The 17,430-nt window shown below is 36.3% G+C and overlaps 1 protein-coding gene across 5 annotated transcripts in view; it reads right to left on the reverse strand.

Moving 5' to 3' along the window:
* Positions 1-17,430, reverse strand: part of Slc4a10 (solute carrier family 4 member 10) — a 101,874-nt gene that overhangs the window by 17,568 nt on the left and 66,876 nt on the right. For all 5 annotated transcript variants that reach the window (XM_051166176.1, XM_051166173.1, XM_051166175.1 and 2 more), the window contains 4 exons: positions 12,879-13,130; positions 11,700-11,768; positions 5,974-6,147; positions 5,088-5,210 (listed from right to left, as the gene is read on the reverse strand). In XM_051166176.1, coding sequence (XP_051022133.1) covers positions 5,088-5,210; positions 5,974-6,147; positions 11,700-11,768; positions 12,879-13,130 — 618 coding nt within the window. The remainder of the gene's footprint in view (positions 1-5,087; positions 5,211-5,973; positions 6,148-11,699; positions 11,769-12,878; positions 13,131-17,430) is intronic.

Below are 17,430 nucleotides of genomic sequence, written 5' to 3' on the forward strand. Positions count from 1 at the left end.
GATCCATCAATGGTATGCCCAACTGCAACGTGCTAAAGGAACACCCAAAGGAAGGGTTTGGCCAACAAGAACATAGAGATGTTTTATGCTATGATTTAAAGACAATCTTTTAATGAAGATGATTAACAAAGCGGTTTTTTAGGTACAAAATAAGGGGAAAATCAATAATTCCATATCCAATAAGCCGCAGGAAAGTTGATGCTTAAAGTAGGAATCTACTCAACAGGATGCATTGATTGAGTTTTATTGTGTTCTTGGTACATATCAAAGAAGTTCAGGAGACACTTAATGAATGTACATCTACATGATCTACATGACAGGAAGCCAAAGTGCTGAGATACAAAAACAAAAAGAAAGATACAAACCTTATTCTCAAAGGAAATAAAGGATTAGCAGAAGGCGTACAGGAAGAGAAGGGGAAACTAGGTGGGAAGAAATAATGTGAGACAGGTATAAAAGATGGAACCAAATAAGATGTTTTCATAATAGTGAGCAGCTAGCTTCCTTAAACCCAAAGGCCCATGAAAAGTTAAATAGGAAATTTAATCTGTCATATTCTAGTGTTTTAATAAATTCAATAATACTGCACCCTTAGTCTGAACTTTATTTTTTTAATAGCAAAACATTGTGACTGTTATATTATCATACCTGACTTGCGCTCTGCCCTTTACCTGCAGTAAGACAGGTAACTTCAGTTATTATCCATTTGGAGGGCAGAGTCTGTATCTATGTGGGAGCCTTTAAAACTCTCAAAGTATAAACAATAGTAGGGAGTCACTGTTCACAAAGAATACCTAGTTATTATAGGAAAGAAGTACTTAACGGTTTGCAATCTGGGTTTTGAAGGAATGAGTGAGTATCATGTTCAACACTTCATTTTATTGACGAGGCAAATAAGGCCTGCAGAACTTAAGAAGCACCTACCATTTCATTCTCTCATTAGGCTACCAATATTGCATATGAATATAATTTGAATACAATAAGTGCTATACTTTTAAGAAGTATTATTTCTGATTTCCAACAGGTTAAAGAGCTGATGGTATAAAACAATAAAAGCTTAAAAGGTAAAAATGGGGTGGAACATATAGAATTTAGATATGCCTATGGAGGCATCAGAACCTATGAGTCAGCAACGTGTGTGTGTGTGTGTGTGTGTGTGTGTGTGTGTGTGTGTGTGTGTGATGGAACACATGTATCAGTCATAAGACAGCTTGTTTGTTTTCTTCCTCTATGTGTGGGTTCCAGGAATCAGTCTAGTTGGAAGGCTTGAGGGCCAGTGAGTGCCTTTACCTGCTGAGCCATCTCACTGGTCCTGATTCAGCACCTTTAAGCACGTGCCTAAATTACTGTTAAGCACAAAATTTCTGACACAGTAATCTTGTATTAAGAACTTATCTACATCATAGAAATTGAGATTCTATGAGTCTAATAAAAGGCTTATCTCAGATGTCAACATCACCTCGGGGTCTTATGAAAACAACTGCCAGCTCTAACATCCAGCATTTTGATGAAATAGGCCTATGAATTTGCATGCTTAAAATACTGTAGGTGCTGGCTGGTGCAGCAGAGATCCTGGAAGCGCAGTTTTGGAAGGCGCTGCTTCAGGAGATGGAATGTGCTTATCCCACTCCACAAAAACCATCTCTCTGTGTCAGTAATTAGGATGTGCTTCCTAAACCCACAGCCAACTCTTACCTTTCTGAGAAGCAGAGCATTTGCTGTAATTTGTTTAATTGTGCTTATTTTTAGAGTGTACTTTCTTGGAAATTTTCATGATAACAAGGCCACACATGCCTTCTTTGTGTTTTCTCCTATAGTGTGTGCGTTAGAGTTATTCCTCAGTAATGAACAAGGTATAGGTACAAATACTTCCCACAGAACTGAGTTCCCAGCCTCTACCTAACACCAGAACTCTCGCTTTCCCTCCAAGAGCAAACATTCTGCTGGAGTTTTCTGCATTTAGCAGCAATCCTTTTGTCGTGTGTACAATGTCCTACAGAATATTTAAGTAAGAAGGAAGGCATGTTGGTACTCTGGGCACATTTGGACATCCAGAACTGATTCTGCAGACTTCCCTTTACACAGAGCAATGTGCAAAATGTCAGGGTTCCAATATTCATTTCTACCCTGATTATAATCCTTTCTTTCTAAAAACCGAAGCATATGCATATGCATATGCATGAAGTACATGAAAATTTGGAACAGAAGCTCTGCGACCTTGGACTGGCCTGTGTAGCTATTTATTCTGCTTAGCTCATTATTGAATTTTAAGGTCAAATGAATGTTTTCTTAGTGCCATAAGACCATAAATGGGCTACTGATAGGAAAACCCTGGAGGATAAAGGTACAAGCTTGTAACTATCATCAAAAGGACAAGAGGTGAGCTTGCTTTAAATTCAAGCTTCATGAAGCTGAGACGCTTCTGCCATTTATCATCTTGCCAGATCACAATCAGAGTTCCTCAATTAATTTGAACGTTTCTGAAGAACTTGTCCATTATCCACTCTATTGTACAAACTCTTGGAGCACTGGGCATTGGTACGAAATGCTATAGCACAATCACATCTTTCAGGGGAATCCACAGGCTCAGGAGAAGAAACCACCTAGATTTGGGCCCTCAAGTAGAAAATGAACGTGAGATTTAAGTGTCAGCGGCACCCTCTGCATGTCCTCCCCCACTCTTTATGATTCTATTCTTCTAGTGCAAATTCCAAACAGAACATAAGCATCTCTACAGTCCTTTCCCCCATCTCTCCACTTTGCTGGAGTAGGGATGGCCTTCTTTGCACTACCTAGAACTGTATTTCAATGATTGAGTATAAGTTATTTCCTGAATGAACTATTGTATTTCCTTCTTATTTCCATACAGTTAGGAACATGTGAAAGTATCATCATAATCTATGTAAGATTTTCATGTAAGATATTATCATTATGGTAAATATATTGCAAGGTGTTTTCCCCCTCATATTTAGAACTTAAGGAATCAACTAGAAAATTGCCCCAGTAAGTCTTATTCTATTTTTATATCCTTGCTCAAAGTATAAGTTCTAGGAAATTTAGTGGTATTTAGTTGCTCCTAAAATCTTTACTTTCAAATCACAAAACAGTAAACCTCATGAAAGCACAGTAAGGCATAGTGTGATAGAATGTAAAAAGGTTGGAAACTCTATACAAGGTCTCAGTGAGGTTAATAAATTCTCAAAATGAAGCCCTGATACACAGAGACATGTAACTGCCAAATATATATTGTAAGTACTTGTGGGCAATAGGACTGGCTAATTCCATAGGTAATAACCATAATCAGTTATACGTTTTGGCTGGATACCTCCAGGCACAGTTTCAGTGGCTATTTCTAATACACATATGATCACTGTCAGTTTTTCCCTACAATGTCATGAACAAGAAGGAGAATCTGATATCATCTTTCTATAATAGTAGAGAAGAAAAACAAAGTTAGCATGGTAGATTGCACAGCATTTTCCTTAGGTGTTTTCCAAACACTAAGAGAAGTGAAATCCTAAGACTGTTTCATGCTGATAATGGCCTCCGGAAAATACTGAAAAGGGACAGTACTTTATGGAAGAGAGTGCTTCTACCTTATTCCACCAGCTACATTACAGATGTCTGATGTGAAATAAAAGTAATACAATAAAGAAGACATACTGTGTACATTACTAGATGAGTGATCTTGGTTATGAAATTACTGGGAAGATGGGGGAAATTCATAGGCAACTAATTTTGTCTTCAAAATTACTTCTCTTCAAACTTTAAACCAGGGAAAAAGTTCAGGTGGACAATGTTTTATCACATCATGTATAGATTGTTAAAGTATTATTTTAAAAAATATCTTTACTGCTTAGAATACTATAGTCAACAGAAAACAATGATAGTTTCACAATATTTTAATGTCGCTTTAACATTACTAGAAGTATGATTCCATATATGCCTTGTACAACATTTTGGAAAATTGAAACATTCATACAGAAATAAGATGCACATTATGATATCTTTAAATGTGGACACCATAGAGAATAGAACCACCAATCACATGCTATACAGCTGTGTTGGTAGAATGTTCTTGGCTAAAGCTTCATCAGGATCTATGCTTCAATATGGCCCATCTAAATGACGGAGCAAAACCAAAACTCTTTATATTTACAAGTTAAATTACCAGAAGGAAAAAAAAAAACTATGGTCCAAAAATATTCTATATAAAAGAAACTCAATGCTTTTGGTGAACACCCATGAAAACAAAACTGGAAAGAACGCACAATTCTCCTGAAATGTTTTCTTTCTATTTTATTTATACATAGAGATTTAGTTCTTGTGTATGTAATCCCTGGGCACAGTAACTGCTAAAATATGTTGCACAGGTCATTATTTTAATGTACCTTCCTTATGACTTTTATGTAATCGTAATGGTATGATTAAATAGTCTTTTAAAAAGATCCAGGCTGATATATGAGCTTTATACATCTCGTAAAACTCATATCTTACTTCTTTTCTCTTATAAAATAGAATAGGATAGATAAGTAATCTATAAAGTTAACTAAAATCCAGAACATCCCTCCCCAATTTTTTTTTAAAGTTTGGATCATTTTGGAAGTAAATCAGTTCAAAGTTTCTTCTGAAATATTTGGTCTGTTTTAAAGATAACAATTATACTCAAATCTACTGACTCAAACCTATTAACAAGAAACAATATCAACAATGATATATCACATTATTTCCTTTTTCAAACATATTCGGTTAAAAAAACAGTACTTATATGACTCTAACAGAAACAGCTACACGTCAGCAATTTTCTCCCATCCGTGATCAAGAAATCTGAAAAATAAGCCTTATAATTTGTAGAGTAACTAAATGCAGGCACTTGCATATTTCATGTAGAGTTGAATTGCTCATATAAGATCTCTTCCTACCCTCAACCCCGCTCCAGCTATATTTTTAAACATCAAACTTCCAAATCTTTCTACCTGTTGTATTTAGAAATCGCCAATTAATGAAAAAGTGAAAAAAGAAATAGTTTTGCAAAGAGCTACTGTTGTTCTTTTCTCAAATAAAATCCCAATTTTATTCTGACTTACTTCTTTTTCAGCATCCTCAAGTTTCTTCTTCTTACTCTCTGGCATTAGATCATCAAGCCAGCTGAGTTCCCGTTTGGTAAACAAGAAGTCCATCAGTTTTCTCACAAATACCAGGGCTAACACCTGAAGAAAACAGGAAGGTAGTAGTTTAAAATGAAAAAGAAAACAATGAAAAATGAAAGAAAGGAAGGAAGGAAGAAAGAAAGGTAGAAAGAAAATGAAAGAGAGGAAAGAAGGAAGGAGAAAGGAGAGATGCAGATGAGTTTGTATTAGGACTGATATTAAACTAAGAATTGAAAACATGAGTATAAAACATGGTCTGATCTTTCATTCTCCTTTCTTCTCAAAGCAGCAGAATAAAACTTAAGATTTTATTCAGTATTGAAAGCTTTTTTAAAGAAACTTTTCAGGCTACAAAATATATTTGATTATACTTCCTTAAATACATAATTAAAAGCTTGAACCATGATCAGTGAATATTAGAAGAGTCTTACTATACCTATGATTTTTGAATTATGTATAGTCATTCAAATTCACTATACTTTTTAACATTTTTGAAATTTGTTTAAAACATTCAATTAAATTTTATTTTAAGAATTCCCCTGATTTTTCATATTTGTTAGTATATCTCAATGCTAATTTTTTAAGTTTACATTTTCCTTCCTGCATTCAATTAACTACTACATTATGGATGACCAAAAAAAGAAGAGCTGATATGAAATCAGAGAAATGCAAAAATATTTTTCAAACCCAATTTTAGTGCCCAAGTTTATCCTAGCTTTTCTAGTGGCTGTTCAGAGTGATTCAAACTCTACTCTTGCAGTTTTAGTTCATGTGTCTCCCAAAAATCAGTGAAAGAGAAAAATAGGTGAGGGACATTTCATACCATCATAGGAAAGACGATAGCAGCTCTGGAAACTTTGATTATCCACAACAGGCCAAGACAGCTCATCTGAATGACTGTGAAGAGATGGACTTTCCGGAGAGGCACATGCCTTAAGTAGATAAAGTCTGGCTGATGTTTGGCCGGCATCCAGAAGAGCTTTATCCTATCAAATAGCTAAAAGATTCAACAGACTAGGTTTCATCTAAGAACAAGACAGCAGTAATGGTAGGACACTTAGATATTTATTATGTTCCAAAGTATTAGGTTCAAATGACATAGCTGTGGAAACTTCAGGACAGTGGAATTGACATATAGTTTGGGCTACTACTTATTGGATATTATGCTATGTTTTCTTTAATACTATACAACAGAGTGTCATTTAAAAGAGAGAGCCAATGCTAACTGTTGCTGCCTTGAGAGCCAGCACCTTGACAAGCAAAACAAAATGACCCTCTTCCTGCTTATGATATCATAATCTTTCCATTTTGTCCCAAATACTGGTCTTCTAGGCCTCTCATATTTCGTGTGCTTCTTCCCTCTTGAAGAGAGCATTGGTTTCTACTAATTACCGTGCTAAGTACACCCCAGACCCAGATCTGCGCCTCAACCTCCTCTATGCTCCACACAAACCCGGCATCCTGGAGGAGTATCGGATTCCTCACTGGTCACTGCTGCTTTGATTTTGCTACTTTGTTGGTGATCAAAGGACTTGATGCTACCTTAGAAAGATACACATCTTTACCATAAATATTTGGTTTACCAATATCTTTGTCACCAAAATGTTTTATTATACATTATTGAAGCTATTTCACTTGAGGGATGGAGAAATGGTGCAAGCCTGAGGGTCTGATTTCAAATCTCCAGCACCCATGTAAAAGATGGACACAGTCTGTCTAGCAAGTCTGTGAGCTCCAGGTCCACTGAGAAAACAAGTGACCGAGGAAGATGCCCAATGCTGACTTTTGGCCTGCACACACACACACACACACACACACACACACACACACACACGAACCTGTGCAATCATAGGGATATGCACCTGTACCCATACCTGCACAAATGCATACGTATAACACATATCAATGCACATATATACATAAGTGCAGAAATTATCTTATTCAGATCAGTTTAATATATAGATGGAACCAGTGTAATCAATGAATTATCTATTTCAATTTTGTCATTGTGATAAACAAAATAACTTTAAATTTTTTTTGTAAACTACATTCCCATAGGATTGTACTGCAACACATCTTAGTGAGTAACTAATTTTACTACACATTAGTTTTATTTTGTGTGAGCCACTTGTTCAGTCTTCATGCCAACTATTGTTGTTTATAATACTTCTAACAAGAGGTGGTTATTTAGAAAACAATGGGTTTGATCACTGTCAGTCACTATTCTATTTCATAAAATTCTTTATGATAAAAAACAGGTATTTTCAAAAAGACATTGATAAATAAAATTTTTTAGCTACTATAAGAAAAGTGTTAGCTACTATCATCAAATATTTCAGACTTTAAAATGCAGATAAACAAGGGTCTATACAGTTAGGGTTAGATCATCCTGCTTTGTCAAATCCCAATTTTATATGAGGTAGGTGTGACAGGGCATCAAACAACACAAATCTATCTTCCCTTTGGTGGTCTCTGTCTTATGTGTGACAAACTGCTCTTCAGTTATCTGAACTAAATCATATGTGCTTACTCTACCCATTAATATTCATTCCTAACCTCCCAAAGTTATTTGCTGAAATCTATGACAGTACTAACTTCTAACCTCATTATTCGTTCACCTCTACGCCTTTTCTACTTTACAACTATCTCTTAAAGTGAGAAAGAATTAAATAGATACAAACTTGTGCATAGTGGAAGTAAGAATAGGGTAAGAAATTAAACCCTTTAGCTTACAACTGAATGTCTGTTCCTATAGAACCCCTCCCATCATCCTCCACTTAGCGAGCTATGTGTTGCATAAGTGTGCTTCAGTGAGTGGGTGCTTCAATTGTTATTGTTTAAGTGGCACATTTGCTTCACTTTGGATCCCTGAAATGTTGGAATGAATATAGATGTGGTTATATATTTGAATACAGAAACAGCATTCATGAGAACATTGTGATCTGTTTTTTCTGCCATATTTCACAGTGAGAAGCCTACATAGTAAGTTCCTTAATAGTGCCAAAAAGCCAGGTGACACAAAGATTCCTCCAACTCGCTTGGTAACAAAGTAGCATACTCCCTGAGATATCTAGCATATATAGTTAACAAGCTTGCTTTGTTTATTATTACTACAGGAATAACAATCGTGATAAATATATTCTGATTTCTTTTGGCTTTCGTCATGTCCAAAAAGCAACATGTAATATCTCCCCATCCAGTTAGCTCCAGTTCTCAATAGGAATTTCAACTGTTCACTTAAGTTTTCATCAGTTCTGTTTCTCAGTGTGAAACCTGTCAAAATGTGCCTTGGCTTTCTATTTCATTAGTGTGATTTAAGACTCACTAAACTTGACTTGAGGACTTTGATGTTCTCCACAATTCCATTGGAAAGGATCACATCCCAAATAATTCTAAAACTGACATTTTTGTTTAATTCTACACCCTGTGGGTAAAATTATTATTTGAGTAGAATTAGAAAAAAAGGTCCTAATCTACCCACAATTATTTCACTTTATTTTTTAAAACTCCTGTTGTTATATTTATGTGAGCCTGAGGCCTAATAATAAATGCTTTCTACTTACAGATAAAATCACTACTCATTAGATTTTTGCCAAAGGCAAAGAAAAAACAAAAAGCAATGCCCCTCAAAACAGCAAAACAAATAATCAAACACTTTTACTAAACTAATTCTATTGAAACATATTTCATATTTTCATACATGATATATTAAATGGGCAAATTAAAACTTGTTTGAGTAAAATTTTAAAACACAACAGTTCTCTATCACCCGCTCCTTTCCTAGAAGAATAGAGTCCTTACACCTTGTGTATTTCAGTGTCCTCAATAGCTTCATGTTAACATTTTGCCTCAGCTCTGACAATTAACATTGTCTCAAGGTCTGGATGCTGCTTCTCTCAGTGGCAGAAGGCTTCCTCAGGGCCAGAGACCTGGTGGTTCCTGTTCCTCAGCCAGGGTCGAATTCCTCTGTATTCTAAGCAGTTAGTAGACACACCATAGTAAAATCTGTACTTTATATTAGTTTTAGTTAGAAAAAATTGTACAGTAAATAAGCCTCAATGTAGTTTCTCTTGAAGAAAATGATGTGTTTTTTTTTTTTTGTTTTTTGTTTTTGTTTTTTTTTGGCTGAATAGTATTGCTATAAATGCAGACAATTCAAAGGTACACCTAAGTAGAAGTCTGTATTCATTTCTGAAGGGTTCAGAAGAAGTTGCTACAGCATTTTGGTTTAATGCAAAAAAAAAAATGTATTTTCTCATTGTGGAGATCAAAATCATGACTTTGGCAGGACTCTGACCCTTCTGTAAGGCCAAGGAGAGAATGTTTTCCCACTTCTTTCAGCTTTTGGTGGCTTCCTGTATTCTTACATTGTGGCAGCAGCGCTCTACCTCCAACCTAACATGGCCTCTTACCTATGTCTGTGTCCTGTCATATATGGTTTGAGTCCTGCATATGTTCCCTGAAGGCTCATGCTCTCAACAGTTGATGTCCAGTGGTCACACTCCTTTGGGAGACTGTGACACCTCTAACTTGTGGTATGGGATAGCAAAAGTAGGTCCCTGGGGGCCAGGCCTTTGAAAGTTACAGCCAAGTCAATAGTTCAAGTATCACACTCTCTGACATCTGGTTTGCTGCCTTGTGGCCAGTCATTACCAACCATTACCAACTATTACCACATGCTCCCACTGTAAAGACAGAACTATTCTACCAAGGGCACTCTGCTATGATGGTCTGAAATCTGAAACCACAAGCCAAAATTAAAATTTCAGGTATTTTGATTATAGAAATACAAGTAATAAATCCTCTTGGTTCAAAAGCACCCTGGTCATTAATTCAGTGGGACATGTCTTTGAGGAACCACATATTGGTCAACTTGTAATAGTATCCTAAAGGAAATCAGCACAAAGAATTTGTCCATAGCTCTCCAAGGAGTGCACCCATGGAGGTTTATAAATGTGTCTACACATTCTTTGGCTCTCCTTAATAAGTAAAGTTTAATTTCCTTCCTCTTGTACACACACACACACACACACACACACACACACACACACACACACACACAATGGACTTGGTGGCTCATTTTTGAATCAACAGAAAAACAGAAAGACTGGCAGGATTGTGATTTTGGAGAGTAAACCGAAAAGCATTCTCTCTGTCTCTGTCTCCTTCCCTGCCTCCTTCATCCATCCCATCATGCACACTCTTTTGTATGCTCATTTCAAGGCAGCTACCTTCAATGGGAGCATTCCTAAGTGTAGAGTTGAGCTTGTGGCCAAAATCTGAGAACTCCTGACAGCAAAGGGAGAGGAAGTAGTACAGCCTCTTGCCCTCAGCCATGTTTTAAGTCATCCTGAAAAGCATCTTCCAACCTATCAAGCTCCAGATCCTGGCAACACTTGTCAGCCATAAGAAAGATTTTTGACTCAGAACCACATGGCTAATGTTCCAGATTCATGCCTTGCAAATATTGAGATAATGGATATCCCTTGATTTAGCTACTACATTACAGAGATATTTTAGGCAGGAAAAAACCCTAACACAATACCTAAAATATTTATTCAAACAATTTTAAACCATGATTTCCTTCCCATTTGTACGTTCCATGTGTTTTGCCTTTATTGTAGCTTAATTTTCAAAATAATTCTATGATGCAATTGTAATAAAAGAAAAACAAACATCAAAGAAAAAGAAAAAGAACCAGGATCTTCTCTACTGATAAATTGCTTTTGTTTCTCTACCTTGAGTTTTTGATCCAGCCCAAGCTCAGGACTTTGTAAATGTATGGCAGGTTTTCTTTTCCTTTGTATAATAATCACTTTGCCATGTTCCTTTTGTGATCATTTTTATTATGAGTTTTCAGTGGCTGTACTTTACTTTATTGCTGTTGGACAATTGGCATGATTCCAATATTTTAAAGTATATGCTGCATACAAAAAAACACTTTATTTTGAAGAAATTGTCTTTTGTGTAAGATATTTTTCTATCATAGATAGACTCCATAAACAGGGCTTGATAAAGTATCAAAAATTGCATTTGTATATATCTTGAGATGAATTTAGTTCATTATCTAAAAGGGTGATGAAAACCAAGCTAATATGTTTATGGCAAGCAGCAGCTCAGCCAGCAAAGTGCTTGACATACATGCATGAAGACCGAAGTTAGGTCCTCAGAGCTCACATAGTAAAGCCAGTCATGGTACTTGGCTGTAATCCGAGTGCTGGGGAAAAAGAAATGGAGATATCCTGGGTTCACTGACTGGCCACTCTAACCAACGCAGTGAATTCTATGGTTGTCCTATGGCCTCCACATGTACATGCATTCTCCCTTCAAACACACACACACACACACATGTACACGTGCATAGAGTAATATAAGATTATTCATCTTGTGGTTGGATATAGCACATAAATGACAGTGCTCACTTAACAACTACAATTCTGGCCACTTTCATAAAGTTTACATGTTGTCAGAAAGCCTCTCGCTGTCACATGACTCAGCACCTATATTTTAAGGTACAGCAGACATGCCAGTAAGAGTAAAGTAATTTACCTGAATTCCCTTTAGAGAGGAAGCGCCCATATAAAGAAACACGCCGTATAACACTGGCATGGGGATAAACTGTAAAAGAACAATTGGAAAAAATGGCAGGCATTATTTTCCAACATATGGTCATTCAATTTTGCACTTACCAGAGAGAGGGAAAAAGGAAAGTTAAAAGCATTCTTGTACCATGTATAGTACAAAAAGCAGACATAGTTTCAAATTGTACCTTAGAATTTTTTTATCTGTGTACCATTAAGCAGTGACTTACACTGTCTGCACCTGAGTTTCTCAATATCTAAAAGGGATGGTGACAGTAGTGCAGCTGTATTAAAATTTCTATAAACACGGCACGATCACTAAGAAATAGTGCTATAAGCTATTTACTGCATCACAATAAATATTGACTATTAGCTGCTTTAAGAGCAGTTCACATTCTACTTTAAAATAGTAAGTTTTACTTTTACAGTTTGGTCCTTCATTGTGGCTAATACTTGTTAACAGGTGGATTGTTCAAAGTTCTTGGGTTAGTTCATTTTACCATACAAGTTTTAAATGATTAAATACAAGAAGCTGTATAAATTAAGCAATTCAATTAATATTTACTATTTTAAGAAATCAAAATGAATGAGAACTCAAATGTAGTGAACATGCTGTAAGAATATTTGCTAAGATTATGACAGAACAATTATTACTTACTGCTACTCAGTTAACGCAATAATTTTAAATGTGAAAATTACTTATATGCAATGATGATTTATATGCAGTTTATGTGTGAGGTCTTCAAAATATAAAGTTGTCTGTGTGATCATAGCATGGTCATTGTCCTGTCTATATCACTGACTTACAGTAATACTCAATTTACAGACTGACAAAACAATAGAAACATTAACTTGGGTAGAACTGTAGATAATGCAGTCACTAGCTACTCAGACCTTCACCCATGGCTTGAAAATTACAAATCAAACTTGTTGCAACCAGTATAACAAGGTTATACTTTCAAGTACAATTCTAAAACTCAGGATAAATTCTCATTCACTCTTGGTGACGTAGAATTATATAAACTTAAAAAATTATCCCTTTTATCCCATGTCATGTAATCTTTACAAATTTATGCCTATTATCAAAACGATGCCTTCAACATATATGTATATCCTTTCTCTCATTCATAAGGGATCATTTCATTACCTTCAGAATACTGGTCATAAAAACTGATGAACCCATAAGAATAAAAATCATGAGCCCAGTCACCCTCTGCTCTCTAATGCCGAGAAACTTGGGCTGTTCCCCTGGAGCGGAGCATTCTGATTCCAGCTTCAGGCTGTTGACATGAGTGATGGAGAGGACTGTGGCGGCCACAAACCACGGCAGACCCATAATGGAGCACACCCCAAGCATGACAGCCACCATTAATAGATCCAGGTGGTAGCCACAACCTTTCTGTTGAAAAAAAGAAAGAAAAAAGAGAGAGAGAGAGAGAGAAAAGAGAAGGGAATGGTGTCACCAACAGCTACTGATGTCTTGGTTGAGAATAGAAACCACATCCTGACAGTTCTGAGAGGCCCTTCATAACAGATGTCCCAGAGCTAACTTCTCAGACACTGGTTCCAGCAGCCCTCTCTAATTTCAGGCCTGATGGTCTATTGGAAAATACAGTGTCATAGAGCTCAGTCTCTCTTATTTATTCTCACTTTTATCTGAGTGCATTGTGACCTTCCTCTCATTTTGTTTCCTTCTCAACAGCCAAAGAATCCAGTCATCCCTTGCAATAAAAGCATTTGTATTTTCTGCCTCCTCTGTAATTCCACTCTACCATCATGATCCCACACTCAATCACAGGCAGAAAATTAAGTGAATTAAAGTAGGTGCCACGGTGCTTGGAGACCACTCTCTTGACAGGTTGACTGGGTTAGATCTCTAAGGAGAGAACTGAAGGACACCGAAGAGTACCGTCAGTGGTCCTCTCCTGTGTCCTGGAGATGAAGAAAATATAATAGGTTAGGGGGACCAAAATCTTGACTTATATTGTGTCTAAGCTCTTACTTTTATTTTATTTTTCAATACTACTTCACTAAAGCCCACATAACATAATGACTAAGAGTGTATGCTCTGGAAACACATTCAAACGATGGCAAGGACACGGCCTACATGGGTCTACCCCAGGTCCTCTGCATGTATGCTATGGCTGCTAGCTTGGTGGTTTTGTTGGACTCCTAACAGTAGGATTAGGTGTATCGCTAACTCTTTTGCCTGCTCTTGGAAGTCTTTTCCTCTTGTTGGGTTGTCTTATCCAGTCATGATAACGAGGGCTTTTGTCTTGCCTTACTGTATTGTGTTTTGCACTGTTTAGCTGTTGTCTCTTGAAGGCCTGCTCTTTTCTGAACAGGAAATGAAGGGGGAGTGGACCTGGGAGGGGAAACTGTGGTCAAATGTATTATAGAAGAGAAGAATAAATTTTCAGTTAAAAACCATTAAAAAACAGGAAACAGGAGACATATGATGGCTCAGCAATGTCATTAGGTTAATCATTTAATCTCTTGGGCCTTTTCCTATCTAAGAAAAGTTTAAAATATTAATAAAAAGCATCTCATTAAGTTGTGATAATTAACTTATTTAATTTTAGAAAGCCTTGAGGGTAACGTGAGCTGTATCATAAGTACCTAATGCATGCTAGGTTCTACTATAATAAAGCCAAGCTTATTAAGGACAGATAACATCAAGTAATTTCTCAGTATTTTCCATAGTTTCTTAGCATAATTATTAACACACAAGAAACAATCAATAAAGGTACAGATTGAAACAGCTTTTCTTTCTTTCCCTTTCCTTCTTGTCTTCCTTCTTCCCTTCCTTCCTTCCTTTTTTTTTTTTTTTTTTTTTAAATACAGCATCGCATTATGTAGCCTAAGTGTCCTACAATCCTCATACAGTCCAGCCTAGCCTTGAGCTAGGGCAATCCTTTTATCTCTGCCTCCTGAGTGGAATAGCTTTGAATTTTTTATTTTTATATTTTTACACAGAAAATTCAATGTAATAACTGTCATTGTAAAAATAAATATAACAGTTATATTTGGCCTGATAGAATAAAATACCAGGGAAGATCTGGAAAATGAGAAGCCATCCTCCTGTCAGCATAGCCAAAAAATGAATAAGAAAAAGATTTCATCAAAATATTTTCTAAGGTGTAGTATAATAGCATAAAACTGAAGCCCTTAAAGAGAAGTGCCTGAAGTGTGTTCTAGGCACTCCAAATTAGAATGTGAATTAACATCTACCCAAATTCCTGCATCTGAGGGGGATTCAATACAATTGTGCCTCTTGAACTATTTAAAGTTGTGGTACTACCAAAAATGAATGGGATCTGTGAGAGGTGTCAGTGGCCACAAAATGAACATCAGAAGAGAAAAGATTACAGAGGCCTTGAGAGTTGAAGGTTTTAAAAACTTATTGTTCTGTTAGCACATCCTGAACTTTCTAAGCCTCCACATTTACATAATAATATGAAGAAAGCCTTCCTCGTAATGATAATTTCCTGTATCACTTAATAGTTTTTAAAAATTTGATATAAATGTAAACAGTGCAATTCTGGATTTCTGGAAGTGGGCAAGTTAATTATTTCAGAGAGAACAATTATGTCTTTAAAATGAATACATGATTTCCCATAATTATGCTGTACAATAAGAACAATTTGGCTTAATGCAAACCAAAGGAAATAAAGCAGTTCTGACATTTCCATTCATTAATCAGCATCCGTCTTCTGGCTTTTCTTTTAAATTGCTTTTAAAAACTTGGTTGTTGCAAATAAATTATTAGCTGATTAGACATGCCAGCCAAAGGGAAGTATCCTTTGTCAGAGAGAGACCTCTGCACCTTGTAACATATTTCTGTAGTTTTTTTTTTTTAAATAAAGACAGAACTGTAGCTTTTATTCTCACACTCATTCTTGAATCATGGGAAATGGACATATGGGAGGAAAAGGGAGCATAGCAACAGGTGATGCTACAGCAGACCCCACTAAAACCAACATGCAGCAAGACAAGAGGCCAGCCAAGAGGACCATCTGATACCCAGATGCCACTGCTGAAAAAAGTCATTTCAAAGCTTGGCAGCAATTTCCTGCATCTGTCAAGTTAACCACATAAAAGACTATAGATTGACATGAAGAACCAGGCTGACAAAGAGGGCAAAAAAGAACATATCAAATGCCATAATCATCAAGGGACTGTGGTGCCAAATGAGTGTTGCAAATGCATTCATTTACTCTAGTGATCTGGGATTGTATTGCTGTTTATTAAAAATGATGTCAAAAGAAGCCTGAACTGTCTACAGAAACATGTAGAAATCCCAGAGCTGTATCTTCACAGAAACTTTCTTTTTCTACAAAATAATGCCTCTCTTTATTTCCACTTTTACAGAGTATGCTCTAAACAAAACCAAGCTTTTGTTTTTGATGCTTTTAAGAAGGATTTAGTTAATCTTTGCGTGCACAAGCACACACACACACACACACATACACACACACACACACACACACACACACTCATTCTAAAAGAAGAAGATAAATTATATGGAGATTATGGATTTATTTGTGAATTTATATAATATATAATAATTTTCCTGGCCATATTTTAGTTTTTGCTGCTGCTTTCAATCTTGCATGACGCCAAAGCCAGAGGCCTGTTTGCAGTCCTACTGATTTGTGCCCCCTCAATCTCAGGACAATCAGCTACTTAACTTGTGAGCTGGGTGGGCTCTGGAGCTCAGCATGTTATTGGTTATTTACTACTACAAAAGTATTGGAAAGACATTTTCTTGTTGTCATGAAAAATAGCACATAAAAGAAAACGACCAGTACTGGCAGTGAGGTTCGGAAAAACCGAAAGATCAATAATACATTTGGAAGCGAGAGAAAACGACTTGAGTTCTGAGATGGCCTGAAGAGAGGCAAGGCACTCGGACTACAAAGTACTTGCACAGAAGAGAAAGAACGTAACTCACAGAACAACTCCAGACAATGTTCTAGGCAAGGCGACAAGGAGCTTTCACTTAAAAGATAGGAAGAGGCTGGGAGTGTAGCTAGCTTGTGAGTTGGGGATATACTCAGGGAACATCTTTTCATGAACAAGAGGTTTATGTAAAAGCCAGGAAATCTTGAAAAAAAAAAAACTCAGTGTAGCAAGAGGCATGGAAAATAGTCATGGGCCAAATGGTTATTCTTAGTAAACAGTGTTCTGAGAAAGTAATATTTTTGTTGTTGTCAAAAGGAAAATCAACAACAACAGATTACGTTTTGGTGGAACTTATAGGAGAAAGTGGCTATAAGCAAAAAAATTAAGGTTTTGTTGTTGTTAAGTTATGACTAGACTTGAGAGAACCTGATTTGAAAATATCTATATCCAAAGTGAGTACAAAGTGATCACACAGCAGTGGTCAAGCATAGACTGACTGCTGGCGGAGAACAGCCCAACGTCATGACTCCAGTCTGTTGTTCACTAAATACAAGTGGATTCAAAATTTAAATTTAAAAAGGTAAATCCATACTGATTTATTTGGGTAACAGATAATGTAATATGGCCTGTGTTTATTTTAGGGACCAAATACTAAAGGAATGTAATTCTTCATTCCATTCTATCCATTCCAGTGCCTTGAAGAACCGCTTACAGAATGTTTTACTGTATGCTCATAATACTGTGCTCAATGTAAAGGAAATTATTGCATCGATTTAAAATGTTTGCAACAGTTG

Source organism: Acomys russatus, chromosome 24 (genome assembly GCF_903995435.1).
Source record: "Acomys russatus chromosome 24, mAcoRus1.1, whole genome shotgun sequence".
Lineage (NCBI taxonomy): Eukaryota > Metazoa > Chordata > Mammalia > Rodentia > Muridae > Acomys > Acomys russatus.